Source organism: Salmo salar, chromosome 23 (assembly GCF_965601325.2).
Source record: "Salmo salar chromosome 23, fSalSal1, whole genome shotgun sequence".
In the NCBI taxonomy this organism is placed as follows: domain Eukaryota; kingdom Metazoa; phylum Chordata; class Actinopteri; order Salmoniformes; family Salmonidae; genus Salmo; species Salmo salar.
This window is the reverse complement of record NC_138313.1, coordinates 9,155,985-9,171,432: the sequence shown is the minus strand read 5'-3', so window position 1 is coordinate 9,171,432 and position 15,448 is coordinate 9,155,985. Positions and strand designations below refer to the sequence as shown.

Below are 15,448 nucleotides of genomic sequence, written 5' to 3'. Positions count from 1 at the left end.
TCGCATAACAGGTAGTCGGCCTGCCACGCAGTCTCCTCGTGGAGTGCAATGTAATCGGCCATGATCGGTATCCAAAAATGCCGATTTACCGATTGTTATGAAAACTTGAAATCGTCCCTAATTAATCGGCCATTCCAATTAATCGGTTGACCTCTCGTTTTAACGCCCCACCCACGTTTGGAATCATTTACAATCCTCATTACGTCTTGAATCACTGGTGCCAATAGGGCCGTTTGGAACGCTGATAAGGAATGAATTCACTGAGTGTTCTGGTTGATTGTAATCATTTATTTGTGTTGTAATGTATCTAGGAGTATTTTGTGTTGTTGCTGTTTTATTGCATTATAATGTTGAATTGTTTGTTCTCATTGCACCATTTGAGAATGAGACACTGGTCTCAATTGGGTTCCCCTGAATAAATAGAAGTTAAATAAAAAAATACAAGTTATAATTTAAATGGTATCAAAAAGCTGTATGCAACCTATTCCAGACTGCGCTTGAAATTTTGAATGGTGTTTCTATCTTAAACGGTGGAAGACTGGTTACGACCGGAATGTTTCCTGTCGAAGTCTATGGCCATTGAAATGCATTGGGATTTATGAAAATATGGTTGTAGTGTGAAAAGTGTAAGTAGTATCAAAAAGCATTCTGACCAGTGCCAATCTGCAATTTTTTTTGTTATTTTGGTGTTGGTAGCTTTTACAGTTTTTACAGTTTTAGTGCTAGAGTTTCCAGCGCAATAATGATGATAATATTAACCGTTTTTAAAGTTGTTCTTTGCTTTCAGCAAGCACATCTAATTACTTACATCAGGCTTTTTCAGAGTCTGATACAGTGGGCCTCCCGTCAGAGAAAATCAGGAAAAATATATTCTATTAATTTCTCAAATACAGTAGTTTCAATACAACTTTTGGAGAACAACTTTTTATTTATGGACACTGTCCTGATTGAAGGCATTAATCCTGAGACCCCAGAAAAAAGTAGCTTTTTATTTATCTGACTTTCCAGTCTTTATATTTAGCCTCACAATTAAGTGTTTTACCATTTTATTTTCAGGACAGCCAGGTCTACAAGCGGAACACAAAACAATTTGACATAAAAAGTTACATGAGTTTTATTGACAAATGTCAAATGATATGTTTTTCCAAAGCAAAAACCTGATAATGAATTTATGTGTACAGAAATGTTTACTTACAGATATTGTTTGCTCAGTGGAAATTAATATCCAACTAGTCAGTGACAACTGTTTGGTGTTTGACAGCAACTATGTGAGCTTATTACAGTATTATAGACCCCGCCCCTGGCCCCTTTGTGATTTGCCCTTGTCTCACAAACACTGCTCTAGCTCAGCCCCCATTAATCACAGACTAATGGTTGTATCAATGGATGCAGAACAAATAGACAAATCCAATGGCACAACACAGAAGTCTGTGTTTTTAAAGGGGTTAGAAGTCCAGAACACGCTGGCGTCACAGTGGGCTTGTTGGAGTTAAACCATGCTCTGCACAACTTCATGAACATGCAACTGACCTATTAAAAACGAAATCAATAAAAGTGCTTTCAGGATATCCAAGTAATTTATTATTTAATCTGAAAATAATATTTTGGTTTCTGTTACAAAGTATGTCTGGCATTTTTAAAATGCCGCTGCCCCTTTAAGAGTTTGATTGTGCCTAAACCATGCTACAAACTGGTTGTATATGCGTTTTTTTTATGATGCCATGTGCACAATTCTAGGAGTTGAGAAGTAAATGTGGTATCACTGGAAAGCTTGACACCCTCTTTTAAAAAAAAATGTATGCATCAAATCTGCTTTAAAAGGTGTGTTTTCCCTGCGATGTTATTCGAGAAGAGAATACAGTTTGACTTTCCTTTCACACCTCCACTAAAACTCTCTGGCGCCCCACACTTTGAAAACCTCTGACTTACATATAACTTCCAGTGAGAGAGCACCACTGCCATATCAGTCCATTAGGCTTAGATATTCGTTGAGGTCTAGAGCTCTGTGTGTGATGTTGTTTACCCTGTCTTGTTCCCTCCAGCCCAGCTGAAGATTGACATCTCGCCGGCCCCAGAGAACCCCCACTACTGCTTGACCCCTGACCTCCAGCAGGTCAAGCCCTACCCAGACAGCAGGGTCCGCCCCACCAGGGAGATACTGGAGTTCCCACCCAAGGACGTCTACGTACCAAACACCACCTACAGGTAATGAAACAATACCACTTACTGTACATTACTTAGCTAGCATTACCCAACACCACCTACAGGTAATGAAACAATACCACTTACAGTGCATTCGGAAAGTATTTATTTTCTACTTTTTTCCCACATTTTGTTACGTTATAGCCTTATTCTAAAATGGATTAACAAAATGTTTTTGCTCGTTAATCTCCACACAATACCCCGTAATGACAAAGCAAAAACGTGTATTTAAAATGAAAAACAAACTTTATTTACATAATGAATACTTATGTAAATGTTATTTCATTTTTAGTTTTTTTTATACATTTTGAAAAAGTTCTTTACCTGTTTTTGCTTTGACATTATGGTGTAGTGTGTCTGTGTAGATGAGTAAAAAAACAACAACAATTTAATCAATTTTAGAATACGGCTGTAACGTAACATATGTGGAAAAAGTGAAGGGGTCTGAATACTCTTCGAATGCACTGTACATTACTTAGCCTTACGTGTAATGATACACTCTACCAACCAGCAGGCAACATAACAAGATGACATGCATGGATATTTATTTAACCTTTATTTTAGCAGGGAAATCCCATTGAGACCAAGGCCTCTCTTTCAAGAGAGCCCTGCATACAAATACAGCATTTTACAAATGCAATGCAATAAAAACATACAGTACTTGCAAGCAATTAATGAAAAGCAATCACATTCCTCAACAGTTCAACGGGACTTATAGAGTTTGCCATCCCTGTGATCGGGTCTGGTAAGTCTGTAGTTTAAAAATGAAGTAAGGTACGGCGGAAGTTTGTGCTAGATGGCTTGAATTTGTAATACAATACCATCCTGAAACTTACAATCTAATACCACCAACAGGGCATTCCTGACACGTTGATGTCATTCCTAGTCGTCAAGGGGAATGTGACACACATGAAGTCCTTCCTGTTTTTGAGACTGTGTTTTTCCATCTAACTGTTCTGATCAAACACACTGGAGCCTGGAGGACACAGACGAACCAAACGGTCTTTCTCCCTTCCACTCTGTGTCTCGCTTTCATCTGAGCCATGGGGGTAACACTACTGTAACAGAGCAGCACAACACACAACCTACAGGCCTTCCTGTTGATATTAAGCTTTCCTCCTAGGCGTGGCGCATCGGGTTCAACATGTAACAATCTGTAACGGCACCCCATGTCCCGTGTGACTGCCAGATCGACTGACTAACTGCACACAGCCTTGTGTTGAGTGACCTTCTGAGCCCTGCTGCTATTTTAGTCAAGGTCAGAGAGTGAGGGAGAGGGGACTTTTATCAGACGCTGTGTTGACATGGCGAGAGAGAAAGAGGGAGATGAAGGGAGGGAGAGAGGGCTCTTATCAGACACTGTGGTGGCATGGAGGGAATGAGAGAGGGATAGAGCGAAAGAAGGAAAGAAAGAAAGAGCGAGAGGACCCTTATCACAGGTTGTGTTGACATGGTCACTTCAACTGCCCTGAGGCCTTGTTTGGCTCCTGATAGCAGTCAGGGCCTTCCTAGATTGAGCTCCTGCCAGCTTTAGTATCTCTGCTTTAGTTGCTCTGCATACTTCCTGGTTAAGGAGATTGATGTGGTAGAAACTATTACATTACTAGGAGGGATATATCATAAACCCAGAATGGTTTGGTAATGGCAGCCATTTTGGTCAGGGAGAAATCCAAACCATTCTAATTGGAATAAATGGCAGTAGAGGCATACTGTAGGTGATGCATTTCCTGCTTTTACGTATGCAGGAAAATAGAAGTAAAATGGGAGATATCAGAAATCCTGTCATTAGGGATGCACGATATTTTTATTTTATTTTACCTTTATTTAACCTCCTGAAACAGATTATATTGTTTTGCTATGTTTTTGGGGAAGAACATTGTTTGCATCCATAAGCTAGCTGCTTTTTTATGACCTGCACTGTAGGAGTGCGAGACAATGTTACCAGCATCATAGTATACGTATCGATGAATCGTTGTGACATGAAATACGAGTGATAGTGTAATCAATGTGTAATAACTACATAAAAAATGTATGAATGCGTTAAATTATGTGACGTGCAGTCATATTCGGGTCCTGATTGGTCAACAAGCTTATTTGACACGTCAAATAGTATATTTTTTGACACGCAAAGACCCAAACAACATTCCATAGAATCCTGGTTGAGAATGAAACGACTGAACGAAACAGCACAGCAAGTAAGTGAAATAAATAGGTCTTGATTATATTTTACTGGTGATGGGGACATGCCTAAATGCCAACAAAATAACTTTTGTGTGTGTAACCTTTATTTAAATAGGCAAGTCAGTTAAGAACAAATTCTTATTTACAATGACGGCCTACAATGCTGGGCCAATTGTCTGCCACCCTATGGGACTCCCAATCACGGCCAGATGTGATACAGCCTGGATTCGAACCAGGGACTGTAGGGACGCCTCTTGCACTGAGATGCAGTGCCTTAGACCGCTGTGTCCGTGTGTGTGTGCGAACTATTTAACTGTACTAGAATGCTTAAAAGGCTGCCAAAATGTTAAATATCGGTTATCGGTATCAGGGTTTTTTTTTACAAGGAAGATATCGGTATCGGCCAAAAACGTCATTTCGGTACATCACTACATGTAATAGTTATTGTCAACCTAAAATATTGTCATGTGATTCGTTCCACAAAAAGTCCCTTTTCCGTCCCATTGATATTTTAGTTGAAGTTGTGCACCTATATAGATTTTTTTATTTTGTTAAATGAAGTGCCCTTTAATGTAGACCACATGGAGAATTCAATAAGTTTGTTTTTTAATATGAAAAAGGTTTGCCAAAGTGCAAAATATTATCTTCTAGGAAGCTTTCAACCCACTTACTCCAAAGGTTGGTTTTACCGTCACTGTAAAGCCCTAGTTATGTTGTTGCTTTGACAGTAATTTCTGAAGATTATGATTTATTTCATATGATTAGTGATTCATTTAGGTTCTACCCTTTTTGGCAATTTTCTGGGGTTTTGTGGTTGAAAACCGAGCCGGTCGAACATAACACGTCGTCCCTCTTACCCAAAGATATATGGGTTAGAAATGTTTTAGCAATTACTTTTTGTGATGCTTGCATTCAATTGCCACTCCCTGTTGCACACAACAAGCTTCCATTCCCCCTGTCACACAGGGATTTATGACTGATATAAGATTAAATCGTCAACCCTGTTACTTTAAATGGGCACCTACTATAGTTACCTCCTGAGATGGGGAAATATGTCAACGGACCATGTCTCCATTTTTGTTTTCTTGGAAAGCTATGAGTGATATTACAATATCAGTACTTGCATTTCCAACTTGTCTAAGTCCTATCATCAACTTATTTCAGCCACTCTGTGGCTGTGGATTGACTGCATTGTTTGTATGGAATGTTGTCGTATTGGCAGTTTAATTTGAAGAACTACTGCAATCATTCCACTAAACCTGTCTGTTTAGCTAGCTAACAAACGCACAGTGCAGATAATCTTCAAATTAATCGTCTTACACGATCTTATCACAGCAACTCACCATTGCTTACCATTTATACTGTCATAAGAAGGTTCATGTCCATTCTAGTATTCTAATTCTATGGTAGAAAACGCTGTGAGCTCTGAAGTTTATTTACCTATGTACATTTACATGTTGATTGGATAAGCGGTACAGTACATCTGGGCACGGTAGCAAATGCCATTTACTCACTGTTGTTTGCGTGTACTGTATATTGGCCTCTCACTTGCATAAGATAGTTAATGCAAATAATGTTTCAGGATTGTTGTCAGCATTGCGGGCTGATCGGACTCAACTGTTGAGTTTATAGGCCAGGGGTGTGATGACCTGTGGTTGGTAAAGCATTGGCTAAACCTGCTTAGATGGCATTAGATCATTAGCCCAGTTTGTTGGTTTTTCCTTGGCAAAGAATACAAAGGACAGCGGTATATTTGTTTTGAGTATGATGGTTTTATTTGTCATTTATAAATATACAGTAGTTTACCAGAGTCTCTCTGATAAGGTGGAAGTAATAGTGCTGAGCGATTAGTGTTTTTGTGGGGGATTTTTATTTTGGTAAAAAAAACTTTTTTTACATGAAATGATTACCTTAAAATGATTTTAGAGCTTTTTAAGAAATATTCCAAAGCCAAATATTGAGAACCTCCAATTGCCAAAACATTGAAAACATTCTAACAGTCTTATTACTTTTTATTCTATTTAATTTGTTAGTCATCTCATCTCTGCTCAGACAGTAGCAGCCAGCCAGACAACCATCTGACGTTCTCTCCAACTAGTTATCCTATTTAGCTAAGCTAGTAGCTAGCTGCCTATGCTGTATGAAAAAATCACTTTCAAGACTGCTAATTACCAAATACTACAACTGTCAATCGGGTAGAGCTACCTCTCAAACTGTCTCTATCCCTTTTGTCGGTTTTGTGTACATAACTCTCTCATGCATATGGCCGAGAGTAACATATGGAAGGCAGTACAGGCGCAATGGATTATGGACATTGTAGTTAATTACCACTTATGCGCTGAACTAGGTTAAATATTATTCTATTGAAAAACTTTCTTTAGCATTTCAGTTCATTCTTGATCTGTTTTCTCTCTTGCTTGTTTTTATTTCTCTAGAGGAACGGCGCATTGAACTGACAAAAATGAAATGGAATTCAAGTAATTGAACCAACGTCGGTCAATTAGTTTAATAATGGGGGGAAAAAAAATACATTTAATTTAATCGCTCAGCAATAATTAGTAAGAAACATAAAATATGTACAGTATGTAGCAGCCGTTTTAAATGCAGCAGAAAGATAAGAGTTGGCAGGAGACGAGTCAATATGACCAATGTAAATGACCTGACGTTAACTAACCTGGCAGCACATTTAATAGAACATTATCAAAATAGTTTTAAATACAGTATAAAGTTTTTAAAAAGATGGTGAAAACACTAAGCTCATATACATTTGAAGATCTATGCATCATGTTGATATTTTGTCTACTTACGTGTGAATATTTGGTACATTCAGCAACAGCCACCAAATGTGCAGAAATACAATATAGAGTGATAAATCAGTGGATAAGGATTATGCCTTTGTCACATGCAGTTCATTCATTTAACACATAATGAGTAGTAACTTATCTAAAACAGAGTGTTCTGTCGGTTACATAATTACTTAATAGATTTTTTTTTTCTCCCACCCTTTGAAGGTAGCCTAGCTTCTCAGTGCTGGGATGTGTTGCAGACCAGGACAGACAGTGTTGAATCATCTGACATTCCATCCAAAGCAAAACTTGGCTCTTATAAAACCGATTACCCCTCCCAGTTGTTACCCAACTCTCTGTGTTTCTGGAACAATTTGTGAGGTCATTGACCGGCTGACTGCTATTGCCTCATTCTGACGAATCAGCTTATTTTCTGTCATACAAATTTGTTGGCTGGCTGTTATTGGCGGCTGACTTTTTTTTTTCTACTGTCAGCAACTGCTCAATCTTTTGCTACCATGCCAACAATGTGTAATGTGAGGGTGGGTAAGTGGAAGGTTACGGCGAGAGGGGGTGTATTTGTTGTTGCCATACCAACGAGGTGTAATGTAGTTGGGGACGAGGTTAAGGGGGGCTTGAGGTGAGGGGGGCGGGTGAGACGGGTCGTATGGAGATCTTGGTGGTCTTGAGGGAGTAGGAGGTCCCCATAGGTTTCCACTGGATTCCTTTCCTCCTCATGGAACGACCCTTTGACCTCAGCCACACGTACCTGCCGTTCAGGTTGGTGTCACCACAGGCATTGAACCACCAGCCACCTGCCAGAAATGGGTTAAATTATATAACAAGTCTAGAACCCATAGTCAATCTCTGTGCTGCCTGCTTGGAAATGTCTTTAACAGGTGTATGGTACCAGACAGTGCTGTGAACCTGTACCAAGTGTGTAGTCCGTACCTGTAGTTGCATCAGGTGTGTGGTCTATACATACCTGTGTAGTTTTTGGCACAGTTGGAGTCCTGGTGGTTGTCGTTGTCTCTGTCCTTGGTTGAGAACATCATGCCACTGTGGTTGCCCATGGCGTCGGGAAGATCACCAGACAGGTGGGTGAGGTGGAGGGTGTAGTGGGCCTGGGGTCCCTCCAGGGTGAACTGGTACTCTACAGACCTCCTCTCCTCCTTCCAGTCCTCCAGCTCAATACGCAGGATAGATTCACCCTGACTAGCAAGGCTGTGGATCTTCCTCAGGCCCAGCCAGAACTCTCCTACAATAACACAGATAACACACACAAATGTAATTGAATGGCCATAGAGCTACAACACACAGATAAAACACGCATTCTGTCAGAACTGTCCTATGATAACACAGAGAACAAACACATTCTGTTAACACTTCTATAGTAACACAGATCACACACATGTCAGAACTCTACTTTAACAGATCACAAACACATACAATGCCATCAAATGGCCATAAAGCTAGTTCAGATTCTATACTGTAGGCCTAGCTACTTTGTTTTGTTCTGTATGCCATGCCCATGACTCGTGTTAAATAGTGTGGGGCAAGTTCTGACACTCAATACTATTTTCCCTAGCCGCTGGCTGCATACTGTAGTCATGGGTGTGATGACATAATTACGCTCGTAGCAGCGAAGGAAACTGACACTGAACAATTCATAGCTTAAAGGACCTGTGGCATTGTTGGAATGCAGTAGGACTATATGCCTATGAGCTGGGGTCCAAGCCTGGCTGAAGTTAAGTGCAGCTATTGCTTTGTCTAGTCAGACAATGGAGGAAGTCAATCTGTCAAAGGGTGCCTGATAAGCTAATTTACAATAGCTGTTTCCTGTCCGCTGTTCCTTCAGGAAGTATTTAAGAGTGGTGGAGTGTGGCTTTATTGGCTGTTTCCTGCTTTATGAATGCCTACAGGCATTTTGTAGACTGGAATCAGGATATAAAGGCATAATCAGGTATGGGTGCTTGCAGCTGAGTTGAGTTGAGCCATAAAGATATACTTTGTTTGTTTCGTTCTTTATAGATAGAGATGTATTGACTGTCTACTAGATCCCGACCGAGATATTGGTTCAACGATATTATCGGCCGATATTGGCCTTTTATCGCTAGTCCAACGATAACCAACACACAATAAATAGGATGAAAAAAAGGAATCTAATGCTTATCTGAACCCTTGCGGCCATTCTCATGTCATTATTGTCACAATGTATTTAATCAACATTTGAAGCGTAGAGATTGGACAATTGCTCATTTGGATGGCAATTTATGAGAATTCAGTGGGGAAAATGACAATTTTTAATTTCCCCCGCAGTAAAACAGTATATTGGCAGATATATTGGTATCTGTACCTTTTCTTCCCCCAAAAATCGGAATCTGTATCGAACCCCAAAAAACATATCGGTCGTGCTCTACTGTCCAAACCACTGACAAAATGTACTGATAGAAAGAAATAAGCCAAACTAACTTTCCAGATCCCCAAATCCGTTCTCGTACTTCTCCCATGCCTGGTCAAAATCCACAGACCCGTCCTCCCTGCTCTGGATGACTGTTGATCCTCCTTCTGTAGATGTGGGAGATGGGACATGTAGTCAATACATGGACAGAGAAACACAACAACAACGAAGTCCAGTTCCTTTCTCTAGACTGAATCGTCTGTACATTGAGTCTGGAGCAGGATACTTGTTATTTGGTTGTACTGCAAGGACTTCTAATTGGTCAGCCACAGGCTAGTGTGGGGGGGTTATAAATTACATCCTGTTGCTTTGTTCTGTGGAGAGAATCACTGAGGATGGGGGAGCATGAACATCTATCTACCTCCCCGCATGAGTTGTTCTCTTTGGTGAATAAACCTATTTTCCTCCCCCTGATTTGCTTTGGGGGTTGTGTTTTTGAAGAGTAACATCAACTGCTAACGCTTGTATGTAGTGCAAAGAAATGGTTTGACACATTACTGTCACATAGTTGGTTGATAATTTGAGACGGGATTGTGTCTTACCTGAGGTCAGTTCACAGTACACGTTGAAAGGCTCAGATAGGTTTGGCTTGACAGAGTACACCCCGCTGTTTCGCTCTCCTCTGTTGAACAGATCACTGCAGTCCATGGATAGGTCTGTGTCCGGACCAGTGGAGTTGCCTGTCAGGTATTCAAACATGTCTGGCGTCTCCGAGTTGGAATCCGCTGCTTTGTCAGTCGTGTCCTGGAAATTGTCAATGCTGATCTGGAATAGCAGGCAAAATTTAAAACGGTATGGTGTCTCCTTAACTGTTTTTAGTGGCCTTTTACATACACTGATTGAACTGGGATGAAAGAAATGGCCATTACCTTTGGTCTACTGTATACAATTCGATTATCTCTTTAAGCAACAGAGATGAGTACCTTTTCCTCCAGAGTCTTGATCTTAGTTTTTTGGTGGTTGAGCTGATCGTGCTGCTCCCTCACAGCTTTCAGCAGGTCCGTGATGGTCCTCTCCTGAACCTCAATCACATCCTGAAACAGACCAGTTAACACTGTCTCGTTAATGCTCACATTAAAATACATTTCCTAATGGCATAACTTGAAATTGAAATCATTAATAAATTAAACTTCTCAATGAATTCAGCAAAATAAAATTTGATGTAATATTCAGTAGGAATTGTATGTTGAATATGTGTGCCAGAAACACAATCTTATTCTAGAACAAAGACATTTCACATTGAAACAGAATAAGTCATAAATCTCAGTACTGATTTAATGAGTGAAGGTCAGCAGTGTACCTTGAGTGACTTGATCTCGTTGAGCTGCTCTGCGGGTATCATGCTCTCCGACAGTCCCTTCAGTTTCTCCTCCAGCCCTCCTACTTTACTCTGCAGCTGGCTCCTCTCTTGCAGGATACTGTTGATCTTGGAGTTGATCTCCAGAGACAGGTTCCGGATCTCCTCGTTGTTGGCCTTGAGGAATGTGGTGGTCTTCTTCAGCTCCTCCTCTTCCTCCTTTATCTCAGAGGTGACCACAGAGAGCTGGTAGAAAGAGCGGTCAAAGATGTTGAGTTTTTGAAAGATGTCGTTGATCTGGGCCTTGGTCTTGTGGACAAACTCCCTGAGGCTCTGACCCAGTTGGAGCAAGCCGTTGGCAAGGAGACGGACATCGTCCAGCATGGCAAAGCGGGACTTGGCCTCGGCTGGAGGCTCCGTCTGGGGCTTGAGTTGCGAGGGTACGGTGGGGTAGACCCTGGAGGTGTCCTGATGAGCTGCCTGAACTGTAGACACACCCAGCAGAAACAAGAGGCAGAAGAGCTTCATGGTCAAATCTCTCTCAGCAATCGTGGAATAGCAAGAAGTAGTCTCTCTCTCTGTTCTTCCTTCAGCTGCCCTACTTTCACTCTGTCTGTCTGTACACCTCTTACTCTCCCTCTTTCCCTCTACCTCTCTCTCTGTCAGTCTGCTAGAAAGATGTGAGAGCAGCAGGCAGGCCTGTGTTATATACCCCAGTCCAGCAAGGGAAGGGTAGATTAGTTGATCATTAAGCCCTGTTATGCTTGAGCTACTGGGCCCCCTGAAATCCCCTCGGGGGCCCCCTCAACCCCCTCCTTTCATAAACAAACAAATCACTGCAGTGAGCGAATAGCAAATACACCCCTTTAGCACGACAGCTCCCCCCCCCCCCCCCCCCCCCCGCTTAACCTTCCAAATCACCCACCACACCCCACCCAGCTTCCATCTGCAGTACCCTGCTTTAGCTGATCAGCAGAAAGCCAACAGTGGAAGGCCATCAGATGATGGCTCATTTGTCCCTATCAATCTCACCTTATAGCAGCCACACCTCACCATGATTCATAATATGTCACACAATTGTTGTCTATGGGTTTGATTTAACGTCCTGCTGAATCAGCCCAGCATCACTCTCTCAGGTCCCTCTCGCTGGGTCTAGATGAGGTGTGCTGTATGTACTGAGAGAGGCAGGTGGATGTCATCAATGCTATGGTATTTGCTGTAGTTTGCATTGGGTGAGAATAATGTCCTAAATGTAGACGACTGAACTCATTTTGGTTTTGTTTGATCGTACTATTCTGATTTAATGTAGTCTAGTCTTTCTGATCAATCTAAAGATCTATTTTAATGAATCACTTTTAATAGGAATTCCTAGTCAGTGGTTTGTTCTTGGCTTGTCGTTTCATATCCACTATATCGTTACTGTACAAATCCAAGCTTCCACTAATGATGAATACGAAGCCTAAATTGTTGTTACGTTCTGTTGCCATATTTGACTATTCTAGTTCTGCAATCTGACCGTGCTCTCTTTGTGAGCATCTTTTGTTGCTCCTACTTAGCCAATATTATTTTAATGCTCCCAATAATCTGACTACTTTGAGATGTTGGTCAAACTATCTCGACAGCATGTTTCAATGTGGTTCAGTGACTCTAAATCATATTAGTCCTACTCTACTATATGTTTTATTGGGTGTAGAGGTGGGTGGGTTGGGGCAGAGAGTTGGGGGGGGGGGGCCTCTAGGACTTTTTAGCAACTTTTGGCCTTTTTAGGTTGTTTATCCAACTGAAAAGCGGTGGCTCTACTTTATTTTTGGGGTCCCCAAAAGTTTCAAATAAAACACCAGTACATAATGAGGAAAGAGTGATGGACAGCAACTTCCCTTCAACAGAGGCACATTGTGGGGAGGTAGTTAGCGTCTCCTTTGTCAGAAGTTGCTTTAGCATTTGTTTCTTGTAAATGCATGACAAAACTCGCCATGCCGTTACAGACGCGGGTAACTCTAGTGCAGGGATGGGCAACTGGTGGCCCCCCTCGGATCAACCCCCCCCCCCTCCCCCACTCCCCCATTTTGAAATTTGTTTGTGCATCAGCAGTTTTTCTCTTATGTCAGTCACTGATAGTCAGTCAATTAGTCCATGCTAGCTAATTTATTTTAGATTACTAAGTTAGTTTAGCGGCCAGCTATCTAACTTGTTATCATGGCCGAATTACAGGCCCCATTGATTTTGTTAGTCAGTCAAATATCTTACTAAAAACTAACATTTCTCTCCGTCCCATGCCAAAATGTGTAGTACTTGGACCCGTGAGCAACTGTGGCAGCCCATGATGAGTTCAGATTTTTTTCTGCGGCCCCCACCCCCATCAAAGTTACCCATCCCTACTCTAGTGCATAGCAAAGTTCATAGCAAATGCAGATACGCTGGCTATTTGTTCATACAGTACAGAGACTCTGGCTGCAATATGTCCTTAGTAAATATGGGTTTCTGAACAAACACCATTCCTACATGATTCTGAGCTGTGCTTGCTTAGCTAAAAGCTGTCTACAAGATTCCTTACTCCCTATATGTTCTCCTTCCTAAATCTGTGGGGAGCCCAGACAGGGTACAATATTCACATTGAGACATGTTGTAGGCCTACAGTGGGAGACGAGTGCTGACTGTGTGACTCCCAAACAGTACTTAGGCTTGGTTTGGTTATGCAGCTCCTCTGAGTCAAGTAATTGATTAATCTGAGATTAATCTGTTGAGGCTGAAGGAGAGAATTGGCCTCGTGCTGAAAAGGGAGCTGTATCTGGTCCGTATGTGTAAGAATGGCTTTTTATTGCAATGCAATTACATAATTCTAAAATCACCATGGGTGCCTCAAAGAACAATCAAGGAGATCAAAAAAATCATCCAGCTCTTCGCCTTCACGGAGACACACGTGACCAGCTACTAGACAGGGGAGGGAGGAACGAAGGGAGAGGAAATTAAATAGATAGAGCGTGAGTGAGGGAGATGAACCGAGAGAGAAAGGATGAGGGATTCCCACGGTTTCAGCCATTTGTCATCACAGCTGTGGTCCTAGGGGGACCTCCCCTGCGGCGGAATCTACGTCAATGTGGTCAGGCCACTGCGCTGCGGCTGCCTCGGACGTTCTGGGGTCGTAACCCTGGGAACCCTAAAGCGTGTGTCCAGCTTGTTAGCACTAGAAAAGCCTGGCCCTTCGTGGCAATGACACGTCTTTTCAAAATTCTAATAGTCTAATAAATAGATTAAATATATGCTATTGTAAAAAAAAAAAACGTTTGGTTGTGTTTATGAAGGTCTTAGGTAACATTACAATACGAAACATTGGTACCACCTTATTTGGATTGGATTGTAATGCATCTACAGATGGACTATCAGTTACATTTCAACTAACTATCTACTAACCTTTGTCCTAACCCCAACACTTATCCCAACTGTAAATGAACCCTTAACCTAACCTTAACCCTTACCCTTATTCTAAATCTAACCGAAACTTAGCAAGCAGTTGGTTATATATTGATAGTATAACCATCTGTATAGTATATACAGATGGACTATCCAAATAAAGTGAGACTGCAAAAAAATACTATTTGATATAACGTAACATGTTCATTTGTTTGTTACTGTCGGCTATATGTAAAAACTAAAAACACACTTTCAAGTGTAAAATAAAAGTTATTCGTGGAGTGCCTTTGTTACAACTCTGAAACAAAAATCATGTATGTTAGAACAGAGTAAAAGCTTTATTTTTATAACAGCAAAACAAATATAAATACCCAAACCACCAAGACCTCCGGTCAAATCAAGAAAATATCAGTAGCCTATACAGCCGTATAAGTGCCAAGTGTGCTTGTGAATAGTGAAAATCAGCACAAATGCAATACTGCCATTATACTTTATACCACGACTTAAAAAATGGCAGAGTAATACATTTTTTTTTTATTGTTTTGCGTCATTATGACACTCTCTGCCTTTCTAGTGTTAACTGAAGCCCCGCTGCTTACTGCCTGTGGAGAAGAGAGGAGGACTTTTTTAAAACATCAACTTTTGGACCTATAGACACATTTAAAAAAAAAAAAAGTCAAATAACTGTCCAATTTACATATCTTTCATCGATGATGAACATTATACCTCTTTGACGGTATCGAACATGCACAGTTGGCCATGGCATTATTGCACCTTCCCCCAGCAGTGGTGCAGTAAGGTAAATGTTGCCCCCGTGCCCCCCCCCCCCCCCCCCCCAATCCAGCCCAGCAGAGGATTTAGTTGCCGTGGATCCAGAGTGATTGACAGGACCAGCCTCCCTTTTCCACCAGTCAGTGGCCACAGAGGTCTACCCTGATGGCCTTGGTCACTCCAGTCACTGACCTATTGATAGTACTATACAGGTGTTATATTCAGTACATTATATGTAGGGGGTATGTAATGTCCTAAGGAAAATGGAGAGGGGACAATGTTGTGAAATTCACTCAGAGCTGTTGATACATACAGTATCAACAGTGCTGCTATGTCAGT

At 41.3% G+C, this 15,448-nt stretch overlaps 2 protein-coding genes across 12 annotated transcripts in view; one reads left to right on the top strand and one right to left on the bottom strand.

Annotated features, from left to right (window-relative positions):
- The window catches only part of LOC106584026 (dedicator of cytokinesis protein 7), a 105,927-nt gene that overhangs the window by 29,264 nt on the left and 61,215 nt on the right, over positions 1–15,448 (top strand). For all 11 annotated transcript variants that reach the window (XM_014168813.3, XM_014168812.3, XM_082967904.1 and 8 more), the window contains exon 13: positions 2,043–2,205. In XM_014168813.3, the coding sequence (XP_014024288.3) occupies positions 2,043–2,205 (163 nt within the window). The remainder of the gene's footprint in view (positions 1–2,042; positions 2,206–15,448) is intronic.
- Positions 2,742–11,617, bottom strand: LOC106584028 (angiopoietin-related protein 3). Its single transcript, XM_014168815.3, has 6 exons — positions 10,931–11,617; positions 10,554–10,664; positions 10,173–10,395; positions 9,642–9,737; positions 8,155–8,427; positions 2,742–7,984 (listed from the first exon to the last, which is right to left on the bottom strand). The coding sequence occupies exons 1-6, from the start codon at positions 11,453–11,455 to the stop codon at positions 7,794–7,796; spliced, it is 1,419 nt and encodes a 472-aa protein (XP_014024290.3). The 5' UTR covers positions 11,456–11,617; the 3' UTR covers positions 2,742–7,793.

Coding starts and splice junctions, on each gene's coding strand:
- LOC106584028 (XM_014168815.3), bottom strand. CDS start 11,455: ATGAAGCTCTTCTGCCTCTTGTTTCTGCTGGGTGTGTCTACAGTTCAG. Junction 10,396..10,553: donor TCAAGACTCTGGAGGAAAAG/GTACTCATCTCT, acceptor CTGCTATTCCAG/ATCAGCATTGACAATTTCCA. Junction 9,738..10,172: donor GTACTGTGAACTGACCTCAG/GTAAGACACAAT, acceptor CCACATCTACAG/AAGGAGGATCAACAGTCATC.